At 48.5% G+C, this 13842-nt stretch overlaps 1 protein-coding gene across 1 annotated transcript in view; it reads right to left on the bottom strand.

Annotated features, from left to right (window-relative positions):
- The window catches only part of LOC118787109 (CDP-diacylglycerol--glycerol-3-phosphate 3-phosphatidyltransferase, mitochondrial), a 43221-nt gene extending 29379 nt beyond the window's left edge, over nt 1-13842 (bottom strand). The window contains exons 1-5 of the mRNA XM_036542542.1: nt 13727-13842; nt 5912-6113; nt 4101-4178; nt 3500-3599; nt 1-10 (exon numbers count right to left, since the gene is read on the bottom strand). The exon at nt 1-10 is cut by the window's left edge and continues 180 nt beyond it. Coding sequence (XP_036398435.1) covers nt 1-10; nt 3500-3599; nt 4101-4178; nt 5912-6113; nt 13727-13842 — 506 coding nt within the window. The remainder of the gene's footprint in view (nt 11-3499; nt 3600-4100; nt 4179-5911; nt 6114-13726) is intronic.

Below are 13842 nucleotides of genomic sequence, written 5' to 3'. Positions count from 1 at the left end.
TTCTGCTTACCTGCAAACACAACGTGCAGGTGTTACACACCATACACACACTCACACACACTCACACACACTCACACACACTCACACACACCATACACACCATACACACACTCACACACACTCACACACACTCACACACACCATACACACATCACATACTCACACACCATACACACACTCACACACACTCACACACACTCACACACACCATACACACCATACACACACTCACACACACACCATACACACATCACACACTCACACACACACCATACACACACTCACACACACACCATACACACATCACACACTCACACACACTCACACACACTCACACACACTCACACACACTCACACACACACCATACACACACTCACACACACTCACACACACTCACACACACACCATACACACACTCACACACCATACACACCATACACACATCACACACTCACACACACTCACACACCATACACACACTCACACACACACCATACACACACTCACACACTCACACACACTGACACACACCATACACACCATACACACACACACACTCACACACACCATACACACCATACACACCATACACACCATACACACATCACATACACACATCACACACACTCACACACCATACACACACTCACACACACTCACACACACCATACACACACTCACACACACCATACACACACTCACACACACTCACACACACTCACACACACTCACACACACTCACACACACTCACACACCATACACACCATACACACATCACACACACACCATACACACACCATACACACATCACACACACATCACACACTCACACACACTCACACACACTCACACACACTCACACACACCATACACACATCACACATCACACATCACACATCACACATCACACACTCACACACACCATACACACACTCACACACACCATACACACACTCACACACACTCACACACACTCACACACACTCACACATACTCACACATACTCACACACACTCACACACACCATACACACATCACATACTCACACACACTCACACACACCATACACACACTCACACACACTCACACACACTCACACACACCATACACACATCACATACTCACACACACTCACACACACTCACACACACTCACACACACCATACACACATCACATACACACACTCACACACACCATACACACATCACATACTCACACACACTCATACACACACCATACACACACACACTCACACACACACCATACACACCATACACACACACCATACACAGATCACACACTCACACACACACCATACACACATCACATACTCACACACACTCACACACACACCATACACACCATACACACACACCATACACACATCACATACTCACACACACACCATACACACATCACATACTCACACACACTCACACACACACCATACACACCATACACACATCACATACTCACACACACTCACACACACTCACACACACACCATACACACATCACATACTCACACACACTCACACACACACCATACACACATCACATACTCACACACATACACACACACCATACACACATCACATACTCACACACACACACACACACCATACACACATCACATACTCACACACATACACAGACCATACACACATCACATACTCACACACATACACACATCACATACTCACACACACTCACACACACACCATACACACATCACATACTCACACACAATCACACACACCATACACACATCACACACTCGCACACATAGACACACGCACACACTCACACACACCATACACACATCACATACTCACACACATACACACACACACTGTTTTGTTCATAAATATAGTTATACCCTTCCTGATACGCTCACATCTATCCTAACTGGTATGCTCATGCATACATATATACTCTCAGATCTATACACTAACAGATGTTGCACCATCTACACACTCACCCTGATACTCTCAGATCTGTACTCTTGCTCTGTTATCTTCAGATCCGTACACTTACCCTGATGCTCTGAGATCTAGATTTAAACTCTGATACTCAAACCGCAGCTGCGCCATAAAAATCAGCTCATTTTTGTCTTTATTAAAATTCTGTGCCCTCTTATGGGCCTGTTGCCACAGCAACAGTCATATGGCTACCAGTGTAGTTTCGCTGAGGGGTTTTCCACACTATGAAGGCCTCCTTTCGTCTCCATGACGCTGCGTCCTTGGCAACGCGAGTTTGACGAGGCCACCGCCACTCCTGTGGTTGGCCCTCACAAAGATAAACATGAAAATGATGACATACCCACTTCACAAATGCCTGCAAGGCCGAAAGACACACACACACGCGCACACACACACACACACGCGCACACACACACACACGCGCGCACACACACATACACGCGCGCACACACACATACACGCGCGCACACACACACACACGCGCGCACACACACACACGCGCGCACACACACACGCGCGCACACACACACGCGCGCACACACACACGTGCACACGTGCGCACACACACACGTGCACACGCGCGCACACACACACACGCGCACACACGCACACATACACATGCGCACACACACACATACACACGCGCACACACACTCACACACGCGCACACACAGTCACACACGCACGCACGCGCTCACACGCACACTCACACACATACGCACACACCTCCTCATTGTGAGGAATGCATGACCCAGGTATGAGGAAGAGACGTTCTGGGAAAGTGTGAGGAATAACGAACACCTGAAACTTTGACTTCCTGAGAAATGGAGCGGTATCAGTGACAGAGCTCAGAAAGACTCTGCTCGCCCATCCACCTGACACCTCACATGGGGAACCCCTTTCAGCTGAAACACGGTGACATTCGCAGACACAGGTGATCCTGACTGACGTCCACACCATAACGCGGCCATGTGATGCAGCACACAGGGTGTGAGATCACTTACTGTCATTATGCTTTTTTGCTGTGGTTTACGCAAAATTCAAGCAATTCACTGAAACCCGACAGCTGTCAATCACTGTGAACAAGCTCCACATACAAATCACTCAGCACTTCTCTGTAGATCATAGTGCCCTCCATCACACTGCACCAGCCTCTAAGGGTTAACCGTTTATCCAAACAGATCGCTGAAACAGTCGTCTATCAGCATACTGTGGGAAATCAAACAGCGTTTTCACAGCTTGCATCTGACTGCACACACGCACGCACGCACACACAAACACGCACAGACATGCACTTGCACATGTAGACGCACGCTTGCACTCACACTCGCACACACACATGCGCTCACACACGCACTCACACACACACACGCAAACACACGTTGATTAAACAGCTATTCACTCAACCAGAAAGACACCTGTCACTATGGAATGAGTTTACCAGCTAAGGGGAAAACGGCTTTGTTTCCTCTAAAAGTACCCGGTTGCCACAGGCAACGTTGTGCCACACCCACCTCGAGATCCCCTGGTGTAGTCCAGCAGGATGGAGATCTTGAGGTCAGAGCCGACGCCCTCTCTCTGTGACCTCTCCAGGGCTTCCTGCATGCAGTCCACCTGCAAGGAGAGAGAGGAACTCCAGGTGATCCAGCATCCTTCCTCTCACCTGCTCTCCACTGACTGCTGACCGGAAATGCATGTCATTTTACAACATGTCAGGGCGGCAGTGGAGCACAGTGGTAAGGAGCAAGACTCAAAACCAAGAGGCTGCCAGCTTGATTCCCCACTGTGGCACTGCTGCCATACCCTTCTGTAAGGTACTTAACACAGAATTGCTCAGTAAATATCCAACTGTATAAATGTAACCTATGCAAGTTGCTCTAGATAAGAGTGTGTGCTAAATGACAATAATGTAATGTAATGTAATGTAATTACTCCACTTCTGTAAAGTCACCCCACTCCCCTGGCCTCAATTCCATGTCATTTCCACACTACCTGCCCTTACCTACTGATCCTGGACTGAAAAAAAAAAACATTCTTCACTCAGTGGTTGGGATCAGGATTTGGGGTTGTCCAGTCTGACCCTAGATCAGCAGCCAGTATGCATCTCAGTCTTACCAGGTCCTGCTCCAGGGGTCCTGTGCCGAGATACAGTGACGCCATCACCACCCGGCTCTCAGCTGTCCTAATTCGTGCCTGATTAAAAATAAAGAGAAAGAAAAGGACAATGCTAAATGCGCTGTTTCGACTAGACTCTGACACCAACGGATATACATTTCCTGTATCTTTTTCTTAAATGTCAGGCGCCAATGTAAGTGAAATATTTCAGATCAATGCCTCGCAGTACGGCTATAGATATAAACACATTTCCCGGTCGAGGGGATACTATTTCTGACGCAAAGCTTATTGATAAAAACACAAATAAACAGCAGCGGGATCGACCTGTCTGTCACTGACACAAGCAATGGTCTCTGCACCGCGTATACACCACATCACACACAAAAAAATGCATAATCCCTATGCATAACTAATAATATTAACACTTCATACAGACTATTACATTAACCGGGCGAACAAAGCCAGCTTGTTGCGGATTATCAAATTCTTTAATTATTATTATTCTTGGATTGTTAAATTCTTTAGTTGTGAAAAGTCAGAGGAATGGAGGTCAGGGAAGCAGGACTCTGGACTCGGCTGCAGGGTCACGGGTTCGAAGCCGCAGTTTCTTTACTGCTGGTGTGTCCTTGAGAAACGGCTCTTATGGGTAACCATGTGACAGAGTCTGCCCTCTCCTCCTTTCTGACACTTCTTCCCATGAATGATAGTGCAAATTTTCTCTGACCCCGATACTTGATATTTGTATGTCACAGCAATTCCCTGTGACAGTTTAAACTGTCCTGACCTTCACTTGCTAACAATGGCAGTAAAACTGCGGCCTTTGTGTTTCTCTGTTTGCACAATGGAGCATTACTCTGGTGCTCCAGAGTCGGGTGTCCCGCTCGGCGTGCGGCCTGACGGAGGGAAACCTGTAATGCAGGTGAGTGTAAAGACGCGCGTCTCGGTGCGTAATCTGGCACTGGGCGGAGCAGGAATGTTCCCGGCCTTAGCTGTGAAAAAGAGCAGGGCTCCACTTTCACCACAAACAATGGCACACTCTATTCCTCCCAGGGGCGTTGCTTCAGGTAATTACGCTCACACATTACGGGAAGATCCCTGAAACACAAAAATAAAGGCCTCTCGCTAAAAGCCTGAATAGCTGACATTCACTCACTCCCAGACAGCCACACAACTAACCCCATTCTCTGCCCAGCCTCAAAACATTTGCTTCATCAGAAGTTTTAAAATGGACTTTTGTTGTCTGATATTCTGAACTCTGCCAAGAACAAAACAGAGGACAAAAAGTACCAAAATAATACAATCAAAAGAGAAACAAGAGGACTCAAAACAGTACATCCTGGGATTTTTTTTACTTTTGATACCCCTCAGGTCCCAGAGGGGCATATTTTGGCAGGATGAGAGGGAGAGTCACAGTAAATCTCTCACATTTACTTTATGCAGCTTCATTCACTGCCCCCCGCAACACAATGCGGAGACGAAATTTACGACAAACTGAAATGAACTTTTAACGAAATAAACTTTATGAGATTTGTCTTAACAGGCATTACCGAAAATGAACAAAAAAACAGAGTAGCATTAACAAGAAGCAAACAGCTAAAAATTAACAGTAAAACAAATGGGCAAACAGGCTAAAAAAAGACAAATGAAAATAAGGAAGAGACCCCTTTCAATGTATAATGCACCAACCAGGAGTCCTACCAACCACAACACACCCATCAGTGCTTACCCCGACCAAAACGCACCAATCAGGAGCCATGCTGACCTAAACGTACCAATCAGGAGTCACAGGGGACCAGGCAGGACGCACTGACCTTCATGAGCTGGTAGAACTCGTCGGGGGAGCGAAGGACTCGGACGCAGCCCCCCGGGACTCGGAAGGCCGGCACGTGGTCCGCCATCCAGTGGAACCGCGATTGGATGCCCTCTGCGCCGCTGGAACTGGGCGGCCGGGACGAGGCCAGCGGGACGGGGTCCGACTCGGCCAGGAGGGGGGCCAGGAGCAGCACAGAGGACCTACGGGGGGGGCAGAATGGCAGTCAGCCGCAGGAAAAAACTCCGGGTGGGACTCTGCTGTTACACCTCGAGGCATGACATTTACCGAGCAGGACACTGCCTGTGTAGTTCACACTCACACAAGTTCCTCATTGCTCCAGCAAATAAATGAGAATTACGCGAAACGCAAGGTATGACAGCAAGTTTTGCAAGTCAAGTTACCTCGAAGCTGTATAAGGAACTTTTACAGCTGCTGGCTGTAAAATCAGATGCTTCATCTGAACCGTGTCAGGGTGCGATTTCGAGATTTCAGGTGAAATGTGAAGATAATAACTCCACCAGAGTGATCACAGAAAATCAGGCTGGACTACATCCCTCAAGCCAATCACCTGCCAACTGCTGGTGCCACTGCCACTGCCAAGGTTTGAGGGTTTAATGCAACAGAAAAACAAACTGTTCCTGCAGTTATTGGCATTAATGACAGCCCCTTTAAAGAAGAGCAGCTGTCTCCATTTGTGAAGCAGAATTGGCTGCTTTAATTGTTTCAGGCCATTTTAATGATTAATTAGCAGCACAATTAATTAATCTTGGTCAATTACCTTGAGTGTACTCTGCACTACTAATTAGCTTGAGAGGCACAAATGAACAAAATAAGAACCTTTTATCGCTTTAGTAACACGCCGTCAACCACTTCTTTTCATCAGAGATTGCACTGCAGATACCCGTCACTGCCATATCCAGCCTTCAGCAAACACCTCTGTTAACACAGTGACACACAGCTATCTGAGAGCTCTGTGTTGGCACAGCCTCACAGGGCTAGCCGAGAGCTCTGTGTTGGCACAGCCTCACAGGGCTAGCCGAGAGCTCTGTGTTGGTACAGCCTCACACAGCTATCTGAGAGCTCTGTGTTGGTACAGCCTCACACAGCTATCTGAGAGCTCTGTGTTGGCACAATCGGTGGTGACAGTGGGCAGAATGTAGCCAGTGAATTGGTTCCTCTAACGTCCTTAGGAGAAAGCCTGCTTGTGCGCTGTGATCTGACACAAAGCTCAGGGCAGGTGGGACTGGTACTTATGCATTCTGGCTTATTTGTTTACGGCTCTCATCAGCGACTGTCACTTACAGTAAACGAGCTCAGAGATCACATTTATCCTGTATTAAGTGACGGCACTATAATTTCCCCCGTGTATTAGGTGAATCCCCCACTGAAAAATAAGTCACCCGCTAATTCCTCCACGGCAGCCTTCCTGTTCTTTCTGCCGTCCACTTGAAAAACCCAAACGCAGATGGGATTTTCCCCCAATGTGGCAACGGTGCCTCTCCCGAGCCGGGCTGCGCAGGGGGAAGCTGGCTGGCAGGTGAGCAGATGCGCTCTGTGTGGTGGCTGTACTGCAGCGGCCCTCAGCTATCACAGCGTTCACAGTCATCGCTATCTTTCGCCAGCGCGAGACGGGACTTATTCACTTTCACCAGAGCCATTCCAGCGCTCCTCCTGGCCCTCAGCGACTTCACGCTGCACGATGCCAAAGCCGCCGATCCCAGAAGCACAACACACAAAACTCCCCGGAAAGAGGGAGTTTTCACACAGCGTGAAAAAGCCGCCCTGCTTTGCCTGCTTCTAAAAGCGAAGTCTACCCCCCGGAAAAAAAAAAAAAAAAAAAAAAAACCAAGCGCCTCAGGTCAGGGCCATCGCCTGGCGCGGTCGTGCGGGTCTTTCAAGTTCCTGCGAAATCGAGGGGAACGGCACCACTCCTTTTCCCCTTTCATTTGTTAAGCGTTTCCCGAAGACGCGGTGAGAGAGAAGGCGAGCCGAGGTTTCCTCGCAGGCCCGACCATTGCGTGTGCCAGCCCGCATGATTGAAGCAGCCTGATTAGAGGACCACAGCGGCCCATTTCGGAGAGAACCCAGAGGGCACTCCGCTGTCCGACCTGACTGTTAATAAGGGCTCTGTGCTCGTTTACTGTAAGTCCCATTTGGGAAATCTCATTTAGTGCCTGGCCTCAGATGCCGGGGACTCTGGGAGAACAGCGGACAACAGGCTGTTTTCCTCACAGATAAAAGGGCATGAAAGAATGGCTTCTTTCACAGCGCAGGCCCGGGGGGTGGGGGGGTGTCGCTCAGGGCTCTGACCTCTGTCCTCTAACCCTGACCTTTACTAGCTCTCTATGCACTCAGTACAGCAGACCATCTGAGTGTAAGAGCGCAGTGTGTGTGTGTGTGTGCGCATGTGGGTAGCTCTGAAACTCCTCTCCACCCTTCTCTCTCTCGTCTTTGAGGGAGAAAACCCCACAAAAGCACAAAAGCACTGGCCTTCACTGTTCACTCTGCATGGTCATGTCAGCATGGTTTGTCAACAGTCTATTTGGAAAGTTGGCAAAACCTCTTTGGTTCTATCAAAGTAACTGGTCTTTGCAGTGGGCGCGCAGGATTTTTGAGGCCTGCATTCTGAAAAGCAAACACAAGAGGCTTATTGAACCCCCTGCTGTGATCTCGGAAGCTCGGGAGACCACATTTCCCAGAACACACTGCTTTGTGTACCTGCCGATTCATGGAAAAAAGGCAGCGCATTACAGTAAGCTGAGAAATCTAAGAGGCTGGAACTCCTACTGAAAGAGCAGTGGAGTTCTGAGATATAAAAAGCCTGATGCGCGTAACCTCCGAGGAATCTTTCCATCATTCACATAGAAATGTGTGTGTCACCACCGCATGCCTGAAACGCTGAGCCAGATCTCTGGAATCGGAACCGTTCAGCCTCTCCCAGATTTCCAGGGAAAAATTGGCGATGCGCACCTCTCTCTACGTGAGGTCACTTCTCTCACTGCCAGGTCCCAAGAACAACTCTAGCGCTAAAATCACCGGCTTGTTCCGAGTCTCCTTCTTTCAGGCGTGAACACGGTCTGTCATAAGCACCCTCACAAAGGAGTTTCACTCAACATGTTTACAGCAGACAACCAAGTAGCCATTTATCAGCCCTCTCCCTCAAACACATCAAATCCTGCTGTAAGAGTTGAATCCAAACACGATAAATTTGCACAAGGCGTTAACTGTTCTGGTAATAAGTAAAACACATCAGCCATATGCGATATCTCTTACAATAAATGACAACGGTTTCCTTTTTAGAGGGCCTCACATATACCTAACAAACACACACCTTACACACACACACACACACACACACACACATACACACCTTACATTACTGGAACGTCTTACAAATAGTGCTGAGTCATGCCCCAGACATGTATGAAAGGGGCCTGACCTGCGACAGGAAGTCCTTAGGGTTGGAACAGTGGGCTTGCGACATGCTGTGAGCGAAGGTTCAGCAGGACGATGGATCAATCCTGAAAGCACGAGGATGAAGCGTCGCGGGATGTGTAGCGTGACAGGAAGTCTGTCACATTGCTAAAGACACTGGAAACACGAGAAACACGAAATCAAAATCACACAATTTCAACAGGAGAGACGGTGATGAGCACACCAGCGATGACTGACATGGCTCAGAGGATCCTCCCTTAACCAGAGGCTCTGGGTCTGATGCACTGCCTCAGATATATTCGCTCCCCACAGGGATCAACAACCTTAAAATTAAACCTACAACTTATTTTTGTTTCCTATTATTAAGTGGATCAAAGATCAGAAGCTTCACCTGGCCCATTAAATTTGGGCAAAGTGGTCGAGCGGATCACCAGAGGGGTCTGGGATCAAATCCCCAGCTGAGTTGCACGCAGTGAGACGCTCATCCCTCTGGAAGAAATAAAGCCAACGCCCCAGTGCAGTGATGACACTAAGCTGTAGGAGGGGCCATATAAAATGGTGCCGATAAGGGTCCGTTATATATGCAAGGAGGCACTTTTTGAAGACGGTGAGAGGCTGCTGACTCTCTTTTTACCTCAGCTGTAAACCCTGGGTCAGCAGGAGGCCAAAACCAGGCTGAAACACACACGTCCAAATCTAACAACCCAACTTCCAACTGTGGAGCCAAGGAACACAGAACACAAGCCCAGACGGGGAGGGGGGGGGGGGGGGGGGGGGGGGGGGGGGGGGGTTGCTATCCAGTCTGAGTGAAAGAAAGCTAGACCAGAAAGCTGGGCCACGGAACACATACTTCAGCGATGAAGATGAACTTTCGTGGCATGCGTTTCCCCTGAGTGAGACAGCACGGAGGGCCACAGCTTAAAAAGAGGTGGTTTCTGACAGTTTCCATTAAAAAAAAGAGGCAGCCAGGGAGAGCGGTTTTCCTTTTTACCGTAAGTTACGTTAACAGTGTTGGAGAGACAGAAAAACTTTCAAACAGAAAACCTTCAAAACCGCGTCGCGAGAGACTGCTGTTTTTGCTGTTCAAACGCTGCTCTCCTCAGAATTCAGCACTTTCCAGAGTGTAATTAGCTCAGTTTATTTCTCAAAGACTGGATTTTGGCATTCGATACCAACTGGCACTCTGACAGAATGCCTTCCTATTTTTACGTTTTTACCCTGTTATAATGAATCATTTTTAGGACAAATAGGGGTGCTGCCTCGGGGAAGAAAAAAAAACAACAAACAACAAATCAAGTGTCAGCATTTAGTTGGACATTCCAAATAGTCATAAAAGGAACCTTGAAAAGTCCGCCTGTTTGGAATGTCCAGCAGAATGCTTCCTCTCGGTTAAAGTCCCACGCTTACTCTCTTTTTCCGTGGAACTTACAATTTATTTCAAGTTCCTGTTTGAGGCTGCTGCTTACATGCAGTCAGACTCACAAGCAAAGCCAGAGTGCACCCTCCGCTTTGCACTGAAATCTTTAAACGTGTTCATCCCTGTCGGGACATAAAAGGCATCAGCCCACCGGCTTGCTGCGAATGCTCCACCCGCTCAGCCTTTGATAAAGGGTCACCTTCCTCTTTCCGGCTCATCAAAGTTCTCGTTTCCTCAGAAGGGATTACACAGCCCTTCTGCATGACCACGGCAGCGAGCAGTTTCAGGAACCGAAAGGGATTCCAGAGAGCGTTTCAAGCCTAGACTTCCCCTCCTGAGTCACGGCCGCTAACCACGCCACTGCAAGCCCAGCTGCAGGCCTTCTGCCGCAGCGCAGCAAGACGCTGCCTCTGTGCTCAGCCAGTGATTTCCACGCGATGGCGAACTCTGCCCCGCGTCCGAGCCCTCGCCCATCTACGCTTGCTGTGACCCTGCAGCCGGGGGGGACAGGGGGCGGAGGGCAGACAGGGATAGCTGGGGGGGGGGGGGGGGGGCTCCAGTAAGGCCTGCTGTTCTCGGAGAGCCTGCCTTTGTTCCTGGCTGAGCAGGGCTTACCCAGCAGGGAAGCATGACTCAGGAACATGCTCATTAACCAGTACATTGGCAACGAGAAGAAGAGATACTCACCTACCTAACACACCCCCCGGGTCCATGACTCAACACCCACACGGCTCGTCTGAAGTCTGGCTTCCGCTAATGGCACAGAGGCCGGCTCAGTTTCTGAATGACTGACACAACTATAAATCATACATCACTCCTCTATCCTACACGTGTGCTGTACGTTTCGGTTCTTGCAGTGTTAAAGATTACCTTCATAGCAGGGGAAACATCTCCCAGCACTTCCACGGTATCAAAATTACGGCAAGCTCCTCTCCTCCACTCAGTCACGTCTGTGCTCTCCAAGTGAACTGTCACACAGTCACGGTTACGCCCTGACAACCTCTCCTCTCAATTCCATCCAACGAGTCTCCCAACTACACTGCATATGTGCCATTTATGGAGCGCAAAATTATGTCAGCTGAATGTTTGATAAAGAAAAGAACAGGCTGGCATTCCACCACATGAAGAAGTTACCTTGGACACACCATCAAAAATCACATCATATCATATCATCACATATATGTGTGCATGTGTATATATTTATACACACACACACACACAAAGACACACACACATACTGTATACATATTGTGTGTGTGTGTGTGTGAGTGTATACATATGTACACATAAATATACATATAATTTCTGATATTATTCTGTACAGTTTAGAATAGATATGTCCATTTAGTGTCACCTGACACCACCATGTGAAAGTGACAGTGTAAATGCTGAATTTTTGGACACTCAATTCACTCAAGAGGGACAACTACCATCTATGAATTATCTGTCATTTATTACAGGGTTCATAGGCTCTTCTTTATCAATACTGCTGAACAAGAAGTAAACTCTTTTTCCTTCATTTCTGTAAACCAGAACCGTGCACACGCTGATCCAGATAACCAGTTAGTGACCTCTCTTCATCAGGTACTGAAACCATAAAACGTTCTATTCTGTATTGCGTCTCGTCCTTCGTATGCAGTTATGTACAGAGTGCCACAGCACACTCGCACTGCACTCAGGTGAATACATCAGCGACCAGCAGCCCTCAGGTGTCACTGAATGTGTAAACTGAGGGGACCTGGTGGGTGTGCAACGTGTTTTTTTTTCCGCAGGACTGTACTCTGGCGGGTCTTAGAGAAGCACACCAGCCAGGCCAGCTTCTGCTCCACACACTAAGACAGCGTGCCACGCAACAGTTCCTTCGAAAGCAACTCATTAAGAACACTGGATGACTGAGGGTGATCACTCTGGAGTGATAATACAGTAGCTCTTACACATCATGTCCGGTGCTTTATTAGTCCACCAGGCTAGCCGTTTCTTTCCCTCAACTCGGTACTGTTCACTACACTGTAAGTGGCCATCACTCCCTACACCTGGACAGTACCGTGCTGATGGCACCGCAGCGCCTTCCGGAATCACGGCCGTATCACCACGCAGGACAGACCCCTTTTTGCAGACGATAACTTAGGGTTTTAAATGTTGACCCCACATTTCCAAAACGACCCGGATAAAAGCACCTTCGCCATGCCTTTCTGGATCTCCCGCTGTCAGTGGGGGAAAATGACAGGAGCTCAAAGCGAAAGTTTCATAAATTTAGGGTCTTTTACATCTTGGTCATACTACCTAGCTGTATGCATATCAAGGGTGCTAACTAGTACCCCAAAGGTAATGATGATGAACCAAACTGATTTGCGCATAGCCGCTATCAGTTGCGTAGTTCAGAGTAGCCATTGGGATGTTGTTTGCTAAACAGCTACCCAACTGCGCTGCATGAGAGGCAACCGCTAGCGAAGGGCATATCTAGCTAGCTATCCGGCTTAGGTTGCTCAAGACAGCCACACATTGCAGGGTATGTGGCCACCTAACGCAAACCAAGCTGCAGTCCGCTCCCGCTAAGAGACGATCTGCTAGCTAGCTTATCAGCTAAGTCAGTTTATGTAACCTTCACACTCGGGGATGTCTTTGGCTCATCCCCCTCCGTTCACCCGCAGACACGCAGCAGCAAAACAGCTGGCTAATGAACAAATGGCAGAAATACTAGGGTGATCAGTGCAATTTAAACAGCAAGATGCTCTATTCTAGGAGGTTGCACATATTAGCTAGCGACTTACTTCGTTTGCATGCAAGCTATTTTATAAAATGACGGTCAAGCTAACAATACAGCCGACGTTCTCGCTGGCTACACAGATAGCAGGCTAACTGCTTACACAACAGGTGACAGTGAGCGCGGTGCGGTCACACTCCAGGAAGAAAATATGCGACTTTTCCCTTGATTGCACCGAGAATATTTCTAAATCTCACCCTCTTCTCCGATCCCGCGTCCGAAAGAATCTGTCTGATATTCGGGTGAAAACACCGGTCAGGGCCGGCGTGTACACCGAGTACACCAGCCTTCTCCACGACATGGGGGCCGCCAT

Source organism: Megalops cyprinoides, chromosome 1 (genome assembly GCF_013368585.1).
Source record: "Megalops cyprinoides isolate fMegCyp1 chromosome 1, fMegCyp1.pri, whole genome shotgun sequence".
Classification (NCBI taxonomy): Eukaryota; Metazoa; Chordata; class Actinopteri; order Elopiformes; family Megalopidae; genus Megalops; species Megalops cyprinoides.
Note: the sequence above shows the minus strand (reverse complement) of the source record. Positions and strands in the feature narration are given on the sequence as shown.